Source organism: Canis aureus, chromosome 15, assembly GCF_053574225.1.
Source record: "Canis aureus isolate CA01 chromosome 15, VMU_Caureus_v.1.0, whole genome shotgun sequence".
NCBI classification, from domain to species: Eukaryota; Metazoa; Chordata; class Mammalia; order Carnivora; family Canidae; genus Canis; species Canis aureus.
The window spans coordinates 48,787,775-48,812,898 of NC_135625.1; the positions used below are offsets into that span (position 1 = coordinate 48,787,775).

Sequence of the window (25,124 nt, forward strand, 5' to 3'; positions counted from 1 at the left end):
TGAGGAGTGGGGGAGGCCCTGGAGCTGCCCAGCGAAGGCCTGGCCAACCCACCAGGGATGTGGCTGGTGAGGATGTCATTCAGGCATAATCCAGCTTTTGTGGTTTTCAACCTTCTCAATTGCTGTGATTTTTGAGATAGGGCTGTGTCTGTTCACACCATCTGCTAGCAGGCCCACAGGCCCAGGGACCTAGGCCTGTGTGTTTACAGGATCTGCTCTCTCACACAATGCTGTCAGGCTCCTGCTCGGAGAAGGAGTGTGGCCTTTCAGCAGCTCCTCTGTGGATGCTGTCCTGTGTTTGCTTCACTGCCTGAGGGCTCAGAGCCCGTTTGTAATGTCAGGTCTGATCAACTCCTGGAATATTTGTAGGCATGAAAACATTTATTTAGCTTGGCCCTTAAAAATGACTCAGAATCTATGCCTAGCTCTTGCTTCACATATAATATTTCTTATTTTTAAATAACAACATAGATGATCCTTGGGTCCCTGTTCGATAGATGCTGGAGACAGCTAGCAGGAAGGGCCGTGGGGATGGACACAGAGTCCTGTATTCCTGGACTGTGGGGCCTGCTGGATGCAGATGCTCATACTGAGGGTAGTGTGGGAAGGTACAGTGACCAGCAAACAGATGTCATCTGGATGAAATCAAGGAGGAAAAAGCCAGATTTCCTGGAATGACCACTTTTCCCTCCACAACCTCCACACTGGTTAGGGAAGACTCCATTTTTGTTCCATTTGTTGGAAACATTCATTTGTCCTATGTGTTTTTCTAGGTCTTATGGTGTTCTTTTGCACAGTATTCATATAGACCAAATATTAAAGTCTTTCTTTTACTTTCCTAATTTGTGATATGAGGCATGTCGTAGAAAGGAGGAAATAATCACACCACAAATCAGGACAGTGAAACCTGGACTCACTTTGCCAAGTGGACACTGGCAGTGGCCCTGACAAAGGGCAGGTGCAGTGTCACAGTGTGGGGGGCGGTCTGTGGGCTTTGCATCCACACCCCACTTTGCATGGAACTTGAATCCTCATTCCTCTTCCGTGTAATAGGAATTTCAAACAAGCTGATGGCACCTTAGAGATTTTATGGTGATGAAATATGATGACAATATTTTTTAGAACTCTTTAAACAATAAAAATTATTAAGGACTCCATAAAGATGACATAGATATCTCTATGTAGGCAAGTGGTGCTGCTTCCCCGTTAGGTGGTTACAGAACTTTTAGTCATGTTCCCACTTGTTAAAGCACTTGGGAGCCTTCAGTCTGAGTCCCCTTCAGGACTTCACACCCATCTCATTACTTGTACAGAAACATCTCTTCTCGAACCAACATTTCCTCATCCCGTGAATAGCATCAATGACAAGGCTTCATGCCAAATAGGTTCTGGTTATTTAAAAATATCAAGTCAAGTCATAAAGATAAAGCATTGCCAAGGACCGATGAGATACAGAACCTCACAAAGTACCACTCTGGAGAGAATAATATTCTTTCACTACGTAAGGTCTGTTAGTCACACCATATGCTCATAGAAGGGAAAATACAAACTTTACCCACTTCTGAAACTTTCTCTAAGGAGAAATCCAGAGTAGGTAAGCAAAGTTCTCCTGGTTCCCTACACATTTTCCATTGTCTGTAATTTCAAAGTTGTTAGCCTAATGGTTACATGCAGGAAACAGCGCAGACTCTGACATCGGGGCTAGTGTCAAGGACCAGGGCCATGTCCATCAGGGTCCTGCTGATGACTTAGGGGGAGGGTCTGTTTGGTTGTCCCATTTTGGTGTGAAGATTTCTAGCACACAGTATCAACCGCTTAGCAAATCTGAGGTAGACTTTAACCAACTTTGTGTCAATGAGCCTATAAAGACACAAAGGAGGCGCAAAATCACAATACCATGAAATGTGAATGTTGAAAATTTCCAACAACCACACCACAGATGCAGGTACATGAAGCCAAACAATGGGATGCCCATCTGTGCTTCACACTTTGAGGCAAGCAGTAGCCGAGCAGGAGAGTGTGATTCTCCTTCCCCGGGTCTTAATTATCTTTCCTCGGGAACACCAACCTTATACCAGCCAGAAATTGGGGAAGTCAAGCCTTTGCTACCTCAGTGTCACAGAAGATCATGATTTTTCATAGACACCTATTGACTAAGAATGTCAAACACACAAAAATCTAAAGAAGGTGGAAGGAAACTCTCAACTCAGCCCAGCAGAGGCACACCAGATGGATACAGGTTAGACTCTGTCTCCCAACTCCATCTGAGAAGGCTCAAGCAGCACCTGAAAGTTCAGAGTCGAAAATAACCTTCGTATGGCATCTGTTGCCAGATGTCAGGGGTGGGGGGATGTCTCCTTCCTGAGGTGGAAGACAACAAAAGTCACCAAACGACACAGATGAAGGAAGGGGGGATTATACTGACAACATAAAAGCAGAACAGAACCCTAAGAATACAGGCTGAGATGGAAGAGGGGGGGATAAAAGACTAGAGGGCAACCGCATCTGAAGGTGAGAGAAACTGGGCTCAGAGAAACTGAAGAAAATTGGGGAAGCTCCCTCAGAAGGCAGAGGAAGGTGCCACAGAGATGAAAGGAAGGAACGCAGACTGTCCTCCTGTCCAAGGATGTCAGAGCTTCTTGCGGACAAACCAGAATGATGGGAAGAGGACCATCTCCAAAACTTAGGGATGAGATGTCTACATGAGTAGAACAGGATCTAAATGCAGGTGAAAAGGATTTTCCATATTCTGGGGAAGTTAATAAAATGCCTAAATATGTTTTTTAAAAGATTTTATCTATTAGAGACGGAGAGAGAGCATGAGAAAGAGAGCACAAGCAGGAGGGAGGGGTAGAGGGAGAAGCAGGCTCTCTGCTGACCAGAGAGCCTGATGCGGGGCTCAATCCCAGAACCCCGGGATCATGACCTGAGCTAAAAGCAGATGCTTCACCAACTGGGCCACCCAGGAGCTCCAAAATATGTTCTAATAGAATCTTTGAGTTCTGAAGAAAAAGAAATCTCACCGTAACCTAGTAATAAGGAAATATGTTTTGATAAATGATCAAAATTTAGGCTGATATCAAATTTCCCTACTGTTCTAGGTCTAAGGGGTATTTAACATTTCAGTGTTTTTAACAAGCAATATCTCCTATTTGAATATACCCTACACTGAAAACAATTCAAAATTTAAAGGCTCAAAATTAAAAGCTTAGCTTGTAAGAAGATAATCCCTAAAATCAATCATTCACAGTCCCAAACCAGTATCAATTTGATTACAAATTTGAAGTAAATATCAGAAGTAATTATTAAGTGACAAGAATATTATAAAAGAAATATTGGGTGACTGTTTCATAAAATCATAAATATACCAAATTTTCAAAGCGTATTACAAACAAATGGCAGCACACATCACCATGATGAAACAGGAAGAGACATGTAAGGGGAAGGAATACAAACATACCACATTCCCAGAATAGGAAACTAAAGGTAAAATACTTTTTAAAATGATGAATCATTTGAGAAGGTCTGAATTGATTCTATTGAAGCTTCATGAGGGAGAGATCACATTGCCTTCCTCATTTCTGTATTTTCAGCACCTGCAAGATGCTTCACATATGGTGAATACTGAATGCTTTGTAAAGGACCAAACTTCATTCTAACAGAAAGACCATTGGGTTTCTTTACCGAGAGGAGATCATCTAATAAAAACAATTCTAAAGCTCACATATAAGAAGAAATGGAAAAAATAGCCAAGATAACCAGTTTTAAAAAGGAAGACTTGCAAGAGGTATTTATACCAAGAATTGCTAATTAGAGACCAGGCTGTAGATTGTTTACTGATGGAATGGCCAGTGTATCTATAAGTGGATGCGGTCTTAAATCATAATGGTTTAAGCATTTTGTGATCACACAAGATCAGAATAGTTTATATAATAATTTAATATCTAATAAGAATGTCATCAGGATAGAAGGTGACATATGGTCCAGAAGACAGTGGCTTTAACCCGGGATAGTAGTGGGGGGTCCGGGAACAGCCTTGTTGCAAACATGGTAGAGAATAATTAGCCCATACTGGGGTATGCAGGAGAGAGTACTTGTGAAGATAGGTGTGAGGGAAAGGGCAATGCAACAGAATATCTAAGAGAGTTTGAGGGAAAATAATGAGGGTAACATAAAGTGGAGTAGTTCAAGTGAAAAATAAAACAACTTATAACTCCAGGAAAAACAAAATACTGAACAAAATGAGATTTAGTGACAGCTTCAGTATGAAAGACTTGTTTATGATAAAGTCAATGTTATTTATTGATTTTAACTTCTTAGAAGCACCCACCAGCTCCAAGGGTCATCTTGTGACGGATCTCCATGTCCATCTCTGCCCTTACTAACTGTTCTCTGAAGGAATAAACATATGGGCAGGCCATAAGGTGCTCTGGAATAAGAAGTTGGCTGCAGTAAAAGGAGGAGAGAAAACAGGATTTAAAGCAGAATGATGATTGAAGAATGTGAAATGGAGCAGGGCTTTGAAAGACACAAGTATTGATCCGTTATTGAGATGAAGGGAGATGCTGAAATATTCAGATCATCACAGAAAATAAATGACCATATTTTGAGGATCTTAGAAGTTTCATTTTAAAAAGAACATGTTGGCAAATTGAACTCCAATTAGAAAAAATAAAAAAATAAAATAAAAAGAACATGATATGAAAATATTAATAGGAAGCAAAGATTTCTGGAAGAAATGCTACTCATTTTCTCTGTATTCTAAAGCATTTTATCCACCAGTGAATAACATGTGTTCATTCCAAGAGCACCGAGGTAGGGTTTAGTGTGGTGTGCACACAGTTCCAGGTGCTGGCAACACAGACAGCCAGCCCCTTGCTGTAAGGAAGCTCACAGTCTGTGGGGAGACAAATCCCTAATTTCAGGGCAGCATAAGGATTGCCCTACTCTGAGAAGGATGAGGGTAGAGGGTGTGTTGAAAAGCACAACTTGGCTGAGAAAACATAACAACATTCCCACAAATCTCCAGCCAAAGGTGCCTTCAAATCAAAATATGCTGACTCTTCCTGGTAACCAGTATATGAATTTTTTATTAGTCCATTTGTTTGCCATAAAATATTAATATGGCATTGTCTCTCTCACAGGGATTAGTGTGCCGTGTCGGTTCTTGGTATTCCAAATTCTGTCAAAGATTCCAACAGTTGTGTGGCCATTAAGGGCAAGGGAACAAAAGGTCTGTTTATCTAGTGAAATAAAGAGCCTGCAATTAGCTCTGGCATTTTCTCAGCAATGTTCATTCCATGAATAAATCCAGAGAGAAAACATACTTTGAGAATTAAAAAAAAAATTATGTTCTTTAATAGGCAGTGTTGAGCCCACTGAAACACCACCAAATACCAAATGCTGCCCAGGATAAAACGCACAGCTCCATATCTGAGCATGTCCTCAGAGCCATCACATAATTGTAGAAAAATATCTGCAGGCAGGTTGCATTTTGCAGAATATAAAAATGTGGTGACTGTAAGACAAATTACTATTTGATGTATACTTCCATAATTTTACTTTCAACGGAGTAGTAGATCATGTTATCTTTCTCTTCCATCGTAGAGACTGGCTATAATGCAGGGCCAATTGTCAGGATGAGGGAGAAGGAAGTAAGGGAAGAGCTACCTTAGGGACTGTGGAGTCCTCATTCAACAGTTTATATACTTTGAATATGAAGGGATTCATTGACTAGGAGATGTGGAGGCAAGTGATGGAGGTGATAGGGCATGAAGGTTATAGTGATGGTGGTAGTGGTGGTGATGGTAGTGATGGGGCTAGTGATTGGCAGTGGTGGTGGTGGTGGTGATGCTGCTGATGCTGGTGGTGGTGATGGTAGTGATGGTCAGGTTGGTGATGGGGGTGGCAGTGGTGATGGTGGTGGTGGTGATGATAGTGATTGGTAGTGGTGATGGCAGTGATGGTGGTGGTGATGGTGGTGATGATGGTGATGGTGGTAGTTGGTGATGGAGGTGTTGGTGGTCGTGGTGTTGGTAGAGGTAATGGTGGTTGAGACAAGGTGGTGGCAGTATAGTTATTAGTAACAAGGGACTGAGGCTGAGGTCATGAGCAACAATGATCCTGTTTTTGTGTGATGTTTCCATTGCTCTGGTGACCTCTGTCCTCCCTCTATTTCTTAGTAAAGACCTGTATTAGATTCACGGTACTGATCTCCCAGCAAGTCCCTATTTTGTATAGATTGAGAAGGAAGAAGGCTGCATTTCCTTATCATGAGTGGTGGATATGGAAGAGGCACCTGGTGGCAGAGGAGGCTATGAGGATGCAAGCTCCTAGGAATTGCAGAAATCTAGACCATGTGCACAGTTAAAGCAGAGAGCTGCATGTACACACAGGAATATGCTAGGTCTTTACATACTGCTGAGTAAAAAAGACCAGAAACAGGTCTACACACACACACACACACACACACAAACATATATGTCTGTATCCACGTACATCACAATGCCACACATGTAAAATGAGCATGCACACATACAAACAGCAATGCAGCCTCTACCAACATTAATGGGAGAGGGACTCAAATAGATTTAAGTAGGTGCCTATGTAGTAACTTCACTGACATCAGCTGTAGCAACATCTTTCAAGATAATGTTTCCTGAGGCAAGGGAAAAACAAGAGCAAAAATAAAGTACTAGGACTACATCAAAACAAAAAGCTTCTGCACAGTGAAGAGAACAATCAACAAAACTAAAATACAACCTATAGAATGGGAGAAGATATTTACAGATTACATATCAGATAATAGGTGAGTATCCAAAACACATAAAGAACTTATACAACTCAACGTCCAAAAAAACAAATAATCCAATTTAAAAATGGGCATAAGACATGAACAGACATTTCTCCAAAGACGACATCCAGATGGCCAACAGACACATGAATAGATAGATGTCAACACCGCTCATCATCAGGGAAATGCAAATCAAAGCCATAGTGAGCTATCACCTGACTCCCGTCAGAATGGCTAAAATTAACAATATAAGAAACAAGTGCTGGCGAGGATGTGGAGAAAAAGGAACTCTTGTGCACTGTTGGTGGGAACTCTGGTGTAGCCACTCTGGACAACAGTGTGGAGGTTCCTGAAAAAATAATTGCACCACTGGGTATTTACCCAGAAAATACAAAAACACAAGTTCAAAGCGATACATGCACCCCTGTATTTACTGCAGCATTCTTTACAATAGACAAGCTATGGACACAGCCCAAGCGTTCATCAGCCGATGAATGGATAAAGATGTGGTCTATACACAATGGCATATTACTCAACCATAAAAAGAATGAAATCTTGCCATTTGCAAGGACAGGGATGGATTGAGAGAGAATTATGCCAAGCAAAATAAGTCAGAGAAAGATTAATACATGATTTCAGTCACGTGGGGAATTTAAGAAACAAAACAAATGAACAAAGAAAACAGGAGATAACAAAAAAACCCCCAGACTCTTAGCTGTAAGGCACACACAATTGGTCACCAGAGGAAAGGGGGTAAGGGGACTGGGAACAGGTGAAGGGGATTAGGAGCACACTTGTCCCAATAAGTACTGAGTATGGCACAGAAGTGCTGAGTCACTACACTGTGCACCTGAACAAGCACTGTATGTTAACTACGCTGGAATTAAATTAAAAACAATAAGGAAGAGACACAATTTAAAGAAAAAAATGCATTTGAACAAAGTAGTTGATATCAGTAAATAAAAAAATCAAAGACTCATGAAAAAATAATAATGGTGTCTATGTGGCAGGGAGCATGGGAATAGGGACTGTGGTAGAAACGAACACGTCGATGAAAAGAGCCAGGCCTGGCACTGCCCAGCAGCGGCCGTCCATGAGGTAAGCAGATCGGAATCCTCGCGACTGGAGGCTCAAATGAACAAGCTGGAGTGGAGGAAAATACACTGAGAGCCTTCTGCAGGCCAGGGAAGGGGCAGCAGGAGGGCAAGCAGCACCCAGCCGCACCCCAGCCCAGTGCACTGGGGATCCTGGAACCGGGCCCCTCCCCGGGCAGTCGGGATTTGGAGAATAAAAACGTGTGGGCGCAGTGGACATGTCTCTAGACTGCTCCTGCGGGTTTCTGCTGCACCCCGCTCACGGCTCTAGAGAGGCGCTAGGAAACCCACAAAACACAACAGCCAGCGTTTTATCCGTGCAGCGGGTTTCTGCAGGAAATTGTACAAACTGTAGGACCCACCGCGCAAATGATTCTGCTGAGGTTCTCCACCCACGGGCACGCTTGGGATCCCCCGCTCAGCTCCCCAAGGCGTCGCCGCCCTGCCCCTACCCCTTTCTCCGCCAGTTGCTGTTCCCCGTTACCTTTCCTGTTTCCCAAGACGGCCTCAAACGTGGCTCAGGAAACCCTGCACCCAACCACTTGGTGAGGCTGTCGCCCTGGCACCTGTCACTGTGGCTCCCTCCACGCTTCACCTCGGCCACGGACCACCAGCTGTCTGGCTTTCTGGACCGTGGGCCACCAGATGGGAGAGGCCACCCAGGGTATAACGCAGTGTGTGGCACAAAGCCACAGCCAGTGAGTGCTTGTAGAAAGATCCGGAAGCCCAGATTCAATCTTCCCTGTATGTGAGAACCCTCGGTGGGGAGGTCAGGCTGCTTAGCGAGCCGACAACACATTAGACAGCTGACAGATGAGGGGCTTTATGTCTTCCCCCTGACGGCTCCTGACCGGCCTGCTGACAGTGACCAGAATTCTCCGCAGCTCTCTGGAGGCTGTCCAGCCGCCTGGCGCAGGGCCCAGTGCCTGCTTTCACACTCTGTGTGGATCCAGACACCTTAACCTCTGCGTTCCTCAGTGTCTCCATCTGGGGGGTGGGGGCAGCCGGAGCCGTGTGAAAGCCCATGGGGGGCTGATCTTGTGCCCTGGAGAGTCACCAAGACCGGCCAGCAAATCTAGAAGCAAATCTAGAAGCCCAGTTGGGAGGGGAGGAAAGATAGACATGGTCCCGGGGTCACAGTTTTACCACTGAGTCCACAACACAGAACTGCTAGACCACCTGCCCGAACCCCGGCCCCGTGCTCCCCGCTCCTCTGGAAGCCTGGATCCTGGAATTCCCCAGATCCTGGCTGTGCCTCCAAACCCTCCCCTGCCGGCCCTCTGCCCTCAAAGGGATTCCCCTATCCTCCTGCAAAACTCGTAAAAGAATCAATATCTATTTTGTGGCACTGAATTTTTTTAAACACGATGTATTTCTGTGTCGTCTCTCTCTGCCTAGATTGCTGGGGGCACGGCGTCGGTCCCCTTCCCATCTACACTCCTCTGCACGGTACGTGTGTCTCATTTTTACCTTTCCTGGATTAGTTGAAAGAAACCAGAATATGTTGCCCCAAGATACGCCTTTTTGACATAAAAATTATTCTGAGCCGAAGGCAATTAAGAAGGAGCAACCCCCCCCCCAAAAAAGCTCCTCCCTTTGTCTAAAGGCAGGAAACAAATTCCCCTTTTACTGGCGACGATGGACTCTTGGCCCAGAGATGCACCAGGGGATCTGCAAACACGCCTTCCTCTCCCATGGCCTGCTGTCCTTGGAAACCTGAAGCTGCTCTCCTGTATCCTGTTAATTCTCCGCATGTTTATTGTTCCTGCCCGAAGGTGCTACGTAAGAGGCAGATCTGAACTGCTGCTTTGTTACTTTTCAGATTTTCACCATCTGATATGCTGCACGCACATGAATCAACTATTTGATTTTTTTTTGTTGTTGTTCATCTACCTTTTAGTCAAGGAGTCCCACCTGAAAACCCAAGATGGACAGAGGTGAAGTGCTGTCCCCTCCCACCCCACAGTATCCTATATCCCAGATGGCAGGATGCCATCAATGGCCAAACGTTTCCAAAGGGCTGGTTCTTAGAAAGGTACCAACCAACCAAAGAAATCTCAACCTTTGAGAATCCAATCGAAGTCAGATTTTACCGGCTACACATTCTGTTCACGGGCCTATTTGACAGGTTTCCTGAGCTCTTCCTGTGTTCTAGGTACCACCCCAGACTGGAGGGCAAGTGTGGCACCCACCAGGCCCAAGTCCCTGCTCCTGGACCTTGCCCTGGCCGCCAGCAGGATCAGGTGCCTGGTTCTGTGGGTGAGGATCCTGCAGGGTGGAGGGGAGACAGGAAAGTCAGAGGTCTGAGCATGGCGGCCAGGCTACAGGCAGCAGGATTCTGGAAGGAGCTCGGGAAGTCTGTTTTGACCATGTCCGGTTTGCAAGGCCATTTGGAGATTCTCAAAATTCATCTGAGGCCTGTGAAGAGGCAACGAGATCCCTGAGTACTTGTCCAGTGCAAGCCTGGGTTCAGCTCTTGATCGACTGGAGACCCTGCCGACACCGAGGGGTCTCCTGGGTGTTTGCAGGTGGATCAGCTATCCCTGGAGGTCAAGCTGAGGGGCCTGCTAGGTCTATAACCTGGTAAACCTCCCCTGACACTTCTCTGTTTCACTGTTCACACACACCTAGCTTTGCAAGCACCTCTGCACTGGTTCTGACAGCTCCCCGGTCTCCTAACTAGTTCAGGAGTTAAACAAAATCTTGGACCCATGCTCATTTACTTTGCCCAGAGCCTTGGCACCTGGGCATGGCTGGATATGCGAACCACAGTGAGGATGGGCTCAGATCTAGAAGCTGAGGGGTGGCGTTGACAGCTACGAGACAGGGTGTCTGCCCGCACAATATCACCTGACATCTATCGCCACTTCTGTAGGTAAAGCATATCTCCATTCTACATGGGATGGGTGATGGAGTGCTGTCCCCAAGGCCCCAGGACTAGGATTTGAACATAGGTAGCTGGCTCAAGAACCTTCACTCTGGAGAACCAGTTGTTCTCCATGTGGGGACATCTGGCCAAGACCGGGGACCATCGCAACCCAAGGTGGGCCCCCCACAGCAAAGACTCATCAGGCCTCACATGTCCTAGTGCCAAGGTTGAGAGAGGTGCTGTCGCCCTGCAGACTAGCTGGGCCTCCACCTCCTGCATTGCATGCATCTTGGTGGCCCGACTCACACCCGCATGATCCAGCTGCTGGTAATGATCTGCTCCATCTACACTGCCGTCCCTACATCACATGCTCCATGTTTTGTTCCCCGCTATGCTGGCAGTGTTCACACTGACAGCTGGCAAAGGAAATGTTCGATAAACATCAGCTCACATTTATTCTATGATTTCTGATGTACCTGGGCTCCCATTGGAAAAAAACCTCAAGGATGTGCGACAGAGGAGGAAGATGAGAAAGCGTGACTTTTCCATTTTACAGATTTATACCACATGGGAGGAGCATTATTGCATTTTGCCTATGAAATCAGAGCAGAGAACCCGAAACCAGCATCTGAACTTCAAGCCCTGATGGAGGCTAATTTTTCATTGTCCTTGAAGCTAATCAAGCCTGCGGAAACAGCATCACCAAATTGACTAAATGAGATTTTCAATTAACTCAAACAGATGGCTTAAATTTTCCAGGTGACTTTCCATATTAATTCAGAGAGTTTGCTGGACCAGGCCCCGGGAGGGCCTAGCAGGGATGGGGGCTGAGAGAAAAACAATCAAACACTGAATCTTCGGGAGAGAAGACAAAGCAACACCTCGAACTTTTCTTCGGCCCCAGCAAATGCATCATCAGCCAAATTGATTCAACTCCTCCCCTTCCCTACTGGCCAGCACACACACGGAAGGCACTGGGAACCCCTGGGCCAGTCTCTCAGGGGCCAGCTCATAGCCTCTGGGGACATTGTGACCCTGGAATGCAGAGGAGACCCATCCTGGGCAGGGAGACAGGTAGTGAGGAGCCATGTATGGAGCACAGGAGTCTGTGCTGCCCGAGGACCTCAGCATTTTACTTTCTAATGAGCAGGAAAAGTGAAAGAACCTCCGTGGAAGTCTGCAGAGGCTCAAGCTTATGAGGTGTGAGCAGACGGGTCTCACTAAGGAGGTCACTGCAGGAGACCACCCCACTCACAGAAGACCAGCAGTACCAAGTACCCAAACACCCAGCCCTGGGCAGAGCCTGTGGAAGAGCCTCAGTGGCTGGGGCCACAGCACCTGCCCTTCCAGAAGCTGCTCGAACCTACTAATTATAGTAAAGGCCTGGGTTAGAGTTATGGCAAAATTTGGGGTGGGTTTCTATGGAGTCTCAGAACGAGTCATTCTTGGCTTGACTTGACCCATTTCTAGACTTTGAAGGTCTATCAATGAGTGGGTCCTGGTGCCTGTACAGTGGGCTCCTCTTTTTTCAGCCTCCCATCAATAGCTCACCATGGAAGGATGACGTAAGTAGGCTCTGCAAGTATCCTCAGTCCCCAGGCTGAGTTTGAACTTTGGGATAGGATGAAACTGATATTCAGAGCACTTTGGCTAGAGAGATCCTACTCAGTTGTTTTGATTGATTAAAAAAAAAAAATCTACCTAAACCCGATGTTAATGATAACAGGACAGTTACCTTTGTCAATGTGTCTCAACATCTCCCAGGCTATCTCACCAACCAGGAGATGTGGCTTATTGGAATATAGGCTTTACCACGAGTCTCGGGAGCTGGCAAAGTAAAGCTTTGCAAAGTAAAGTAAAGTAAAGTTCTGAAGTACTGCTCTTAAATGGGGTGCCATTTACAGGACGACCCAATTACATGTATTTTCATGGGGGGTGGAGATTGCATCCATTCACTCAGTGGGTGTTCTCTAGCACCTCCCTTGTGAGCTGATGTGCCCGGGTGGAGGCGTGCGGCGGACCACACGTGCCCCTTCCCAAGGAGCCCAGCCTCCCCGGGAGGGTGCTCTGCTCCCGATTAACTAAGAAATAGCAGTACTGGTTTGAAGGAGGTTCCTTTGCAGAAAACCAAATCATGAAGCAGTAATGAAAGCTTTAGAAAACATTACCTTTTTCCTGGATGTTTAAATTAGCAGTAAAATGAATCTGGAGAGACCATGTAAATGAATGTTCATCTTATTATTGTTATTTTTTTAACATAATGGAGAAAAGGAAGCAGACCTCATCCGTGGATCATCCGGTGGCATCATCTCCAGATCGTGGGTGGGTCCATTTAAGCCGATGACGTGTAGGGAAATGCTGGGGTTTTCACAGCCAGCCTGTGAAGTAAAAGGGAGGAGGTGTGAGTGAGCCTTCCTGTGGGGTGGCGCCTTACTGGGGCAAAGCCCGCCCTCCCCAGGAGATGCCCAGGCAGGACTCGGGGGGCTTTGGGGTTAGTACTCCTGAGCACAACTGGCTGAGAGCAGGTTGCACAGAACCTGACGGAGGGCAAGAGGTAACTGGGCCGGCGCCATTCCTTCCCCAGAAACCCTACTCCCTTCTCATTCCTCCCAGAACCTCTGATTATTATCATGAGCTCTGGAAAAGGAACCAGACAAGGGGTAGGAGAGGAATTCCTGGAGGTGATGCCCAGAGGTGGTGAGGCAGGCCAGATGAACGTTGGCCACGGCCCAACGTGGGGTAAAGGGAAGTCCCTGGAAAAGGGGCTGGGTGGGTTCTGCTCCACATCACTGTTCCCCACACCGAGCTCCCTCCTCTAGGGGAACAGCACCACTTGGAAGGGGAAGATGTGTCAGTCCGCATCAGCGGGACTGCTGGGTCTGTCAGACACCCTCACTTCCTCTGTACCCTACATGCATACATGTCGGGTTTGCCAGGATGGGGCAGGAGTCTGGCAGGTTCACCAACTCATGCTTCTGACATAGGAGAGGGTATGATAGACAAGGGGCACCTGAATTCTGGGCATTCTCTTGGCCAGCATACGTTGCCTTTCCATGAAAACACGAACCATCTGAGGTATCGTAATTCCGATTTCACCTAGCCCAGGGTTCACTGGAAAACCAAGATGGCTTTTGGGTCATGACTCCTACATTGGGGAGACCCCTGTAAAAAGGTTTACCAGGGAAACCACTGCATCTCTGGGTGGTTTGATGAGTCAGGCGGCCACTGGCCACACTGGGCACATGGAGTGGGGAGTAGAAGGGTCCAAATATTGGGCATTATTTAAAGGTTTCAGCATTATTTAAAGGTTTCTGAGTAAAATTCTGGACTCTTACACATGATGTAGAGTTAAATTCAATCCAGACCAGCTGAAAAAGGATTGAGACAATTTTGTCCACAGGCAAACCCATGCGGTGTGTTGACATGTAGACGCTCCCAGAACGGGAGAACAGCAGAGACGAAGGCTGTGCCCTGAGAGCTGGGACCTCCCTGGATAGCGGCCACACCAATCAAAAAGCTACGGGAAAGGCTCAGGATCACCAGGTGTTGTGGACTGAACGTCTGAGTCCCCCATTCCCCAATTCAAAATTCCTATGTCGAAGCCCCAACCTCCACAGTGATGGTATCTGGAACTGAGGCCTTGGGGAGGTGGTTATGGCTGGGGAGGTCATGAGGGTGGGGCCCCATGATGGGATTAGTGCCCTCATACAGAGAGAAAGAGACACCCGAGCTCACTCGCTCTCGGCCACATGAGGACACAGGGTCTGCAAGCCAGAAACTGGGTCCTCACCAGAACCCACCTTACTGGCTCCCTGACCTCAGACTCCGAGTCTCCAGGGCTCTGAGAAATAAATGTTTGTTCTATGGATCCTGAGGTGACTGTACACCAGGTGTTTCTTTTCTCTGGCCTGGGGCTCTGGGCACCTCATTTGCCTCACTTGTACATCGCTGCCCCTCTTGCTGCCAACTGCAGGTTGGCACGTCTTGTATTCCTGGTACATGAGGCCTGTGGCCTCAGCTCTCCAAGCCGTCTGGTGTTTGGGGAGCTGTGGCTCCATGCTCGTTGGCAGAGGCTTGAGGGGTCCTTCCAAGGCAGCCCCAGATGGGAAAGCGAGCGCTCTGTCACCAGGCAGGTGCAGGCAGGGAGCAGCTCACGTCTGCCTGGCCCACGGGCCTTGGCGGGGTCTAGTGAAGCTGGTGGGTAGCCGGGCGGCCGCAGCCATCCTGCCAGACAGCAGTGTCTCTCCAGTTGAGTGGGCTGCATAAAATTTGGTGTCAGGTCCTCCCTTCATGCCAGGATGGTGTAATTCGCTAACAAAGTGAGGGTTAGACATGTGGACCCCCTCCATACTCAACTGCACCCTTGCCGTTCTCTGTGCCAACAACTGGTCCAGGAAGCACTTTGAGCCTACAGGTCAGAATACGGCCAAGCACAAAACAGCCCGGCCCAGACCCAGGGGACCAGTGGCAGACAGAGGTCCCTCTGACCGCCCAGAAGCCATGTTCTAACATGGGTATTTGAAGAGAGAGAGCCCCAGGAGCAGGCAGTGGGAGTTTCTGTTGCCATGGCATCACAGGTGGAGGTAACGTATTTATTTTGGTTCTAATGAAGCTTAGACAAATGATTAACAGTAGTTCAATTATTTAAAATAGAATAAACCTGCCAACAAATTCAACTCGGCAAAGATGGGAATTTAATGCAATGTAATAGGGAATAATTAATCTCGTCTCTGTTTACTGCATTGCTGGTAACACGTCTGATTATATAGCTCCACATCTGGAGTCACCTGGGTTGGAGGATGCTGATGGAAAAGGCGGAGCATTTGTTGTATCGTTACCCCTCGCCTACCTTAGGGTAGTGGTAGGGCTTCACAGTGGGGTAGATGGAGCCGGTGTAGGTTGGGAGCTCCATGATAGGCACGCGGGAGTCGTTGATGGTGGCGTAGGCGAGCCTCGTGCCATCCGGGGACCACCAGTGGGCGATGTGAGTCTTCAAAATCTCCTCTAGGGGAAAACAAAGAGGGGGAAATGTAGAGAGGCAACACATGGAGTGCGAAACAGTGCTGCGTGAGCATGTCTGCGAGCTGGTCAGCAAACCATGAATCCCCTTGGGGACATTCATCTTCTGCAACCTTTGAGTGGTCTTCACCGTGTCCTGGGTATGCCTTCATTCCATGGGGGCTCGAGGAATGTCTGGTGCTGACCACCAAACCCCAGCACGGTGAAGCCCAATAAATCATGGTCCAACTGAACAGAAGCTCATTGTCTGGAAAACTCTATTTTTATTTTTTGCACACATTTGAACACTATCAGCCCAACATGTGCTTTTTGAATCTTATTATTATTGCACCACTGTGGGTTATGATTTTAAGATGCTTTAAAAAAGCAGAACCACAGGAAATCAATCCACAGGGAAGCAGGACACATCCAGGCAGAACCAAGGGAGAAAGTAAGCTATACAGGAGGCTGCATCCCAGGTCAGCTTGCAAAAGATGCCTGGGGGTTGGTGCCTGCACATGCACCCCCTCGTGAGCAGCTGTGCAAAAGGAGAATGTGCTCAAGCATCAGCACCCTCCTCAGCCTTAAAGAAATGATGAAATTCACCTGCTGTGGCACAGAAGCAACATGGCCCCATCTTCAACAGGACTAGAATGGAAATGACAATTCTCATAGTCCCCCCCCCCCATTATTCTGTCTTGGTTAATTAGAGTTAGCTATGGATGAGTTTTGTGGGGTCTGATATCTACTCCGGAAAGAACAATTAATTCTATTCTGCTCGAACACCTTCTAAGTTACCAAGTCAGGGTGCTGGGTGATGAAGTTCTGGAATATAGGTGAGGTCCACAGCTGACAACCAAAAAAGAATTCTTGAGACATCTTTGGTTCAAAATGGTGGTTTTATTAAAGCCCAAGGCCAGGACCTGTGGGCAGGAAGAGCGGCTACCCTGGGCCTGTGAAGGGTGGCTCATTATATACCTTGGAGCTGGGAGGGATTTGGGGATTGCGCGCTCTCTACGGAATTTTGGAAGCAGGGTTTCCAGGACCATGAGGGGGTAGCTATTGTTGGGGAAAGGTCACTGATTCCCACCTAATTAAACCTGAGTCATGAGACCCGTCAGATGTGTAGGGGTGGGCCATGTGCTTGGGGAGTGATCACCAACGCGTACCTTGGGGGTTTAGAGACAAAGGAAATCTCCAAAGGAGTTTTTATATGTTAAAGTAGAACTTCTTGCAAGATACATCTATGAAGGCAAGGGAAACAAAAGCAAAATGAATCATTGGGACTTCATCAAGATAAAAAGCTTCTGCACAGCAAAAGAAACAATCAACAAAACTAAAAGACAACCTACAGAATGAGAGAAGATATTTGCAAATGACATATCTGATAAAGGGCTAGTATCCAAGATCTATAAAGAACTTATTCAACTCAACAGCAAAGAAACAAACAATCCAATCATGAAATGGGCAAAAGACATGAACAGAAATCTCACAGAGGAAGACATAGACATGGCCAACACGCACATGAGAAAATGCTTGGCATCACTGGCCATCAGGGAAATACACATCAAAACCACAATGAGATACCACCTCACGCCACTGAGAATGGGGAAAATTAACAAGACAGGGAACCACAAATGTTGGAGAGGATGTGGAGAAAGGGGAACCCTCTTGCGTTGTTGGTGGGAATGTGAACTGGTGCAGCCACTCTGGAAAACTGTGTGGAGGTTCCTCAGAGAGTTAAAAATAGACCTGCCCTACGACCCAGCAATTGCACTATTGGGGATTTACCCCAAAGATACAGATGCAGTGAAACGCGGGGACACCTGCACCCCGATGTTTCTAGCAGCAATGTCCACAATAGCCAAACTGTGGAAGGAGCCTCGGTGTCCATCGAAAGATGAATGGATGAAGAAGATGTGGTCTACGTATACAATGGAATATTACTCAGCCAGTAGAAATGACAAATACCCACCATTTGCTTCGATGTGGATGGAACTGGAGGGTATTATGCTGAGTGAAGTAAGTCAATCGGAGAAGGACAAACATTATATGGTTTCATTCATTTGGGGAATATAAAAAATAGTGAAAGGGAATAAAGGGGAAAAGAGAGAAAATGAGTGGGAAATATCAGACAGAGTGACAGCACATGAGAGACTCCTAACTCTGGGAAACAAACAAGGGGTGGTGGAAAGGGAGGAGGGCAGGGGGTGGGGGTGACTGGGTGACACTGAGGGGGGCACTTGACGGGATGAGCACTGGGTGATATGCTATATGTTGGCAAATTGAACTCCAATTAAAAAAAAAAAGTAGACCTACAGGCTCCTGGGGGTCGGGCTAAGATGGCCTTTCGCCCTCAGCACAGTATGAACATGGAGGCAGTTGAGTTCCTAGAGGAATGTCCCTCTGCCTGCCTCAAGGGCTTGTTAATGTGCTGCCAGGGCTCATGCCTTGTCCTCAGCTAGCCCTGTGTTCCCCATCACTGGGGACCAGAGACCCCACCTCGGTGCTGAACTGCTCTTAGGTTAAGGGATTGCCTTGTACACCACCTATTTGTATTATAAATGAACTCCCCCTCAGATTTGCTTTACATTAATGGTCAATGTGATTATAGAATCACAGAATATAAGTCACACTGAACTGGTTGTTACTAGGTGTGTGCCATACACTGGCTCTGCGTGCCCGTGGTGACACAAAGGCCATCGAGGGCCCGGAAATCAGCTGAGAAAATGAAGTGAGTTAACGTGACACAAGGGACAGCAATGTACATTAGAACGAAGGCAAGGGGACAGCAGAAGGAGGGGTCATGGCGGGGGGCATGGGACAAGGAGAAAAGGAGGGAGCTGGGCCAGGATGTGTGGCAGGGGGCAGGGTTGGAGGGGAAGCACCACGGGCATCAGATGGCTGCAAGGTGGACACTGGGGCTCACGGCTATGTCCTGGGGACCCTGTGTACTGCAGCTGTGGAGGTGTTCACCATCGAGCCCAGGCCAGCAAGTAGGGTAGGCTGCCAACCCTTGATACTGGGTGTGGGAGCTGCCTTGATACTGGGTGTGGGGGCTGACTCTTGTCTCCCGCATGTGCACCAGGTCCAAACCTGGGGCTTAGTGGACAATAGATGAAGGATGCAGAGTCCCTAGCCCCTGAACAAGGCCCCTCTGTCCAAAGAGGGCCTGGCAGCCACCCCTCACAGCCCCACCTCCAGAGTCCTGCCATCTTGGGGCATCCCAAGGAAGGGTACAGAAACCCAAAGGTCTCCTGAGGTTAAGAAAAAAAAGGAAGGAAGAAGGCAACCTCTCCAGAGCCTGTAAGTTTCCAGCATCTCCAGCAGCCAGCAAAGTGACTTTCAGGTGTGAGTCTGGAATGAGGTGATTCAGAAGTGACTGTACACACAGCCACCTGACTCCTCTGCTTGGCGCACTGGATGGTGAGTAATAGACTCCAGCAGATGGTCCGCTGGAAAAAAAATAGGCACCATTTGCAATGCAATTTGCGGTGATTCTGCTCAATCATTTCTGTGCTGCAGGGCTGGGGGGAGGGAGCCAATCAAGGAGAGTGGAATCACAGAGAGTGAGCAGAATTGAAGGGGTGCAGGGAAGGAAGCAGAGTCTGCCCAAAATCAGTGGCTTTTCATGGCGCATGAACTTGCGGCCAGCTCCGGATTATCCCAGTAGAGGAATGGCTGGCTGTACCAAGGCTTTACAGAGGAAGCAGCTTTTGACAAAAACAAAACACCACTACAACCCCCACAGAGATGACTCTGTTCTTCTCTTCGGACCTAGAGCAATCCCCTGAAACGGGAGGGATGCCAAGTGCACATCCTTGTGCAAAGTGACACCAAGCCCACGTTGGATAGGCCCCCAACGCTCAGTGGCAGCGGCAGGCCACTGGGGGCAGGCCAGCAAGGGAGCCAGCTTCCCATTCCCACCCCTCTTTGTGTGCATCCCGCTTCCAGACTCGCCCTCAGGAGAGAGAATGAACATGGGGTGAAGGCCTGGCCTGACTTCGTGCACAGAGGGTCATCTGTTTCCATCAATTCCATCAGCAAATGCCAGTACCCTTCCACCATGCTCAATGCACCGTGCAGAGAATCTGAATGCAAAAAATAAAGGGTCACTTCAGACTATATAGCACATGCTGGGTGGAAGGGAATTCAGAGACCACGTAGCTCAGCGATGACAAACATCTGGCATGCGTGTTGGCAAATGTTAGTTCCTTTCGCTCCCATCCCATGGCGAGATGATGGACAACGGGAAGGGGTTCTGGCCTGCGGGGGCTAGGTCACACAGGACCGGGGGCGGGTGTGGGGGGAGCTGCCTACTTTCCCCAAATGCCCTGTAACGCATTGCTCCTTGGCATTTTTATTCTTCTCTGTGTTAGCTGCTCAGTAAAGACATAATTGAGTGTAAGTAAGGGGAGAAGGACCAGGCCGATGAGACTGTTGACCTTTTTGTGTTAATTATGAACGTCTCTATTCTGCAAACAGTTTCCCAAGATCTCCGGCTCCATAAGGCGGTTGGCTTACATGCCATGGACCAAATGCAGCTTAAGGACAGGGTTCTGCAGAGGAACAAAAGCGATCTCATCAACTAAATTACCTGACTAGCCCTTGTCTTGCAGCAAAACAAGCAGCTTGCCTTTCTGAGCTATTTTAAGTAACTGGAGAAACTAGACATTGCACCTGGCCTTCACCTCACCTGTCCTGTCCAGGGACCATTTTAGAATCAAACAAGAAAAATACATTTGGAGCCATTAACGAGTCACGACCGCCACTCCTTCAAGCAGCAGAAAGATCCATCCACGCGCTTAACACTTATAGTAGGATCTGGGCCAACGTTCCTCATTTCTTGTCACCGTATCTTAAAGGAGCCAACTCCGCTCTTTGAATGTTATTTCCTCATAACAAACAATGTTGAGGGCTTATCTGGAAGGACGAAAATCTCTTTGGGCTCAAGGTAATAAAGGCCAATCCAGCAAAGAAGAGGAATTCTCACATATCCCCGAGTGTTTGGCACATGCACAATGAGAGGGGCCCCGACACGGTTCCATGGAGATAGCCTGGCATCACTAGGGCAGTTCTCGGGGAAGCACATGGGGATGGTGCCCACTTTTCAGGACAGATGCCAGGGCTCCACTCCTGGCAGAGCAATCTGTATTTGCTGGGGCCGGGGGGAGGACACAGGAGTCTTTTCTGCAAAAGCTTTGGTGTGTATTCTGGTTAAGAACGACCAATTCTGGGCACGGGGGTGGGGGAGCAGCTGGTTAAGCATCCAACTCTTGGTTTCGGCTCAGGTCATGATCTCAGGGTCCTGGGATTGAGCCCCCTGTTGGGCTCTGTGCGCATCAGGGAGTGTGCTTGAGATTCTCTCTTCCTTTCCCTCTGCCTCCTCCTCCTCCTCCTCCTCCTCTCTCTCTCTCTCTCTCTCTCTCTCTCTCTCAAATACAAAAATAAATCTTTGAAAAAAACAGAATGACCAATTTGGCAAATCTGTTATATCTGATGGGATATGCATTGCATTTTGGAACTACAGGCATGTAGCTTTATCAGTACACATGACATATACTTCCAAATTATTTTCAGGGGTTTCCTTACTGAACAGAAGGTCACAGGTTCCCCCTAAAGGTGTGTGGTGAGTTGAACTGTGTCCCCCTCACATATGATACGGAGGGATATGCTGCATCCTAATCTCTGGTCCCCAGGAATGTGATCTTAATTTGGAAGGTCATTGCAGATGTGATTAAGATGAGGTCATCCTGTGCCCCTTTCTACAGAAATATGAGGCAGATATTGTGCTTTAATTCAGTTTGAGCTCCTCCACAAACCTTAAAAAACAATTTGTATCCCATTCATCACAAGAGCACCTGATATCCCGGATGGATATCTATTTTTTTTAAAGATTTTATTTATTTATTCATGAGAGACACACACAAACACACACACACACACACAGAGAGAGAGACAGAGAGAGAGAGAGAGAGGCAGAGACACAGGCAGATGGAGAAGCCGGCTCCATGCAGGGAGCCTGATGTGGGACTCGATATTGGGACTCCAAAATCACCCCCTGCGCTAAAGACAGATGCTCAATCCATGAGCCACCCAGGCATCCCTCCTGAATAGATATCTAACTGCATGGTGATGTACAGCATATTTGGTCATGCGTACAACCGGGCGTGCCCATGGGTTCACGGGCTCGTGGATATCATGCCACAGCCTGTCTTCCCACCCCGATGGCTGGTGGCGCTGACTTGGATGTTGACAGGGCTTCCTGAGAGCAGATTCTAGAAGGCCTGTTGCCAGACTGAACGCCATGCTGTTTCCCAATTCTTGAAAAAATCACCACCCACAGTAAGCAAGTTTTGTCAAGGCTGCATTTGCTAGAACACCGTATGAGTTTAGAAGAGCCTGAAAGTAGGTCTGGCCACAGGGTCATGGCCCGAGGGAGGGGGCGCTGGTGGTGGTGACAGAAAACAGTGAACTTGAAAGCCCTAAACCTGCTGGCATTAATGAGTGGAATCACGAGCCCTGCTGTGGGGTCAACATCCCTATTTTGCATGTCCAAGATTTCTTGTCCCGGTGACTCTACTGGCTACCAACTATCCAAGCACCACGACGCATGGTCTGAAGGATGGAAAAGACAACGGGCTTCTGCCATAAGGATCTGACCCATGAAAGAGCAAAGAATCTTACCGTAGATCTATAAGAGCAAGACTTGAACCAAAGTGCCCTCCCTCATCCTCCGTGCTGATGCCACCAAGTGCAGGTACTCCTACTCCATGATGACTTTGTATATGTTTAAAAATCATCCTAAGCCACAAAGGGGGAGGGTGGGGGTTGCAGGAGAAAAGAGGGAACATGCACGTGTGGAGCAGGAGGCGTTCAGCAGGTGCTTTTGCAGACCCTCTGCCTGTCCCTGCTGGGGCGGGGCGGGGGGGGGGTCACAAAAACACCTGGCAGGGAGCAGAGAGGCCACACCTGTTCCCTGGAGGGATGAGAGGTGAATGGGGAGGGATGGTGCTGCCTGGCCAGACCTCATTCTTTTGTTTCACCTAAATTGTTCAGGAGCAGCACCTGTGCCAATTGCAAGTGTCACAAAGTGGGCCGGGATGGTGGGCGAGGACCATGCTCGAGGGCTTCCCAGAGAGGAACCAAGGAGGAGACTGGGTGTTTGGGAAGAGTCCCCTGCCCTGCAGTGGTCAGGTGTGCGGTACTCAGGAGGATGGACACTGGAGCTGGGCTTGGGAGACCCAAATACCAGCCCCGTCACTGTGTGACCTCGGCTTCCCTATCTGTAAATGGGGGCGATGACAGTGTGTACCTCACTGGGCTGTTGCTGTAAGAGTTAGACTAATTATTATTTATAAGTAACTGGTGTCTGTGCCTTGTAAGTGTCACGGGGACAGATGGTAGCGCCAACCGAGGGAGCAGAAGCAGCGCAAACAGAAGATGAGCCTAGGACCAGAGCGACCAAGTGGCCCAGTGGGAGACATTGCTGAGCTGTCTGGGCTTGTGCCCACAGAGCCTGGGCATCTGGTCACGGAACAGACCTGAGGTTGGGGAACCCTCATTATGGATCACCCTCGTGGCTCCTGGTCATTGGAGGGCCAAAGGGTAAATGGCTCTACAAGGTCCCAGCGGGTTATTCCAGACACCCTGGGACAAGCTGCAGCGACATGCTGGAAAGGTCATTGGGATTCTCCTGGCACACTTTGTAAAGTTTCTGCAAAAATTATGTTTCTTCTGTAACAAAACAACCCAAACACCCACTGCTCCCCACCACCTGCCCCCATCAAGTCCTTGTGACGTTTCTTTTATAATAAAAACACGGAGGATCATGGCTGGGAAGGCAGGGCTGATTCAGGCCGACACTGGGCGACATGGTTTTTCTCGCTTTCTTCCGCCCAAACCACATAGGCCATCGCCCACGTGCCCTTGCACCACATGTTTGCTTAATCCTCGAGACAGCCACCTCGGGGACCGACCGTGACTATCCTGGCTTTCTTCCTGGAGGAAATTGAAGGGGCAAAGGTGAAATCGTGTGCTCCGATCACAGACAGTAAGTGAGAGGGTGGATCTGTGCAAAATACTGACTGCAAGCACGTTTGTTCAGTGTCCTCCTGTCTCCACCCCACTCCCTTACCTCTGCCCCACGGCACCCCTGGATGGGCCCTGTGCTTTTGGACCCTGGGAACACACTGAAAATGACACGAGGGTGAATGTGGACTGTGATGCGTCCCATGGACCTCAGGTCATCTGATCAGATGCCGTTACAGAGTTGCCCCGGACGCAGCCTGCCACCTGCACCCCGGCACTGGCCAAACACTGTTTTAAATTCAGCTCCCAAAGGGCATTCAATGTTAAAAAAAAAAAAAAAAAGAGAGAGAGAGAGAGAATGTTCCACTGTAATATGCTAACTGACTTTGATATTAATTTAATAATCTATACAGTGATTGGGTTACTATCTTCGGTAAAATATATTACCAACCCTGCAATGATTTTTTTGATTTCCTCAGACAGTTATGGTTTTCTTCTTGGCCCTTTGCCAAAGCTGATCATCCTGTTAATATTCACAAGAAAGTTAAAAAAATGATTGAGATTCTGAAATTGGAATTTTAATGGGATAGTGACTTAGCTACCGAACGAGATTTACCGCAGTTTGTATTTATGAAGGTTTTTTATTTTTTTCAAAGTACTGACTTTATTTTGTCCTCTTCTGAAAGTTAGGGTTTTTCACCAAAAAGCAAATTACAGCCTTGAAATGATATGTAACATTTCTGTTATCTATTGAGTTTTTTAAAGTTGTGTCATGAGAATAATATTTCCTCTTACAATATGCTGCAGAAAAGCTCATTATTATACATATTTTCAAAGAAAATCCTAATGGAGCAGAGTCCCCTTAATCAGTCTCAGATATTCTGTGTAATTATTTCTTAATATCAGTGAAAACATATTTTGGAAACAATGGCTATCAAAAACAACGTGTATGAGACAGGAAATTAGATCTTAAGCGTCTTCTTCTTTTTTTTTTTTTTTTAAAGAGGAAGGTTAATTAACTGTAAATTATAAACAGCATTCAGAACAGTTTCTATGCCCAACAACAGCCAAGTTATGAATGATTCTTGGTTCTATTGTTCAAAGAACAAGAGTCTGCCTTTTGACTGATGCAGACACATCCTGCCCGCGGGGAAATGGCCCAGGAATCGGTGACGGGGAGGGTAAGCTGCTGTGCTGTCTCTGGGGTGCAGATGGAGGAGAGGTGGGAGGGGGGCACTTAGGCCCATCCCCCAGCAGGGGCCAGACCGTTCCTAACAGCTTACCCCTGTCCCCACCTGTGTCCTTCCCCTGAATTTCCCAGGATTGTTGCCATCGCTCT

The 25,124-nt window shown here is 47.6% G+C and overlaps 1 protein-coding gene across 4 annotated transcripts in view; it reads right to left on the reverse strand.

Annotated features, from left to right (window-relative positions):
- The window catches only part of DPP6 (dipeptidyl peptidase like 6), an 823,115-nt gene that overhangs the window by 79,616 nt on the left and 718,375 nt on the right, over positions 1-25,124 (reverse strand). For all 4 annotated transcript variants that reach the window (XM_077849559.1, XM_077849557.1, XM_077849556.1 and 1 more), the window contains exons 9-10: positions 15,606-15,760; positions 13,037-13,134 (exon numbers count right to left, since the gene is read on the reverse strand). In XM_077849559.1, the coding sequence (XP_077705685.1) occupies positions 13,037-13,134; positions 15,606-15,760 (253 nt within the window). The remainder of the gene's footprint in view (positions 1-13,036; positions 13,135-15,605; positions 15,761-25,124) is intronic.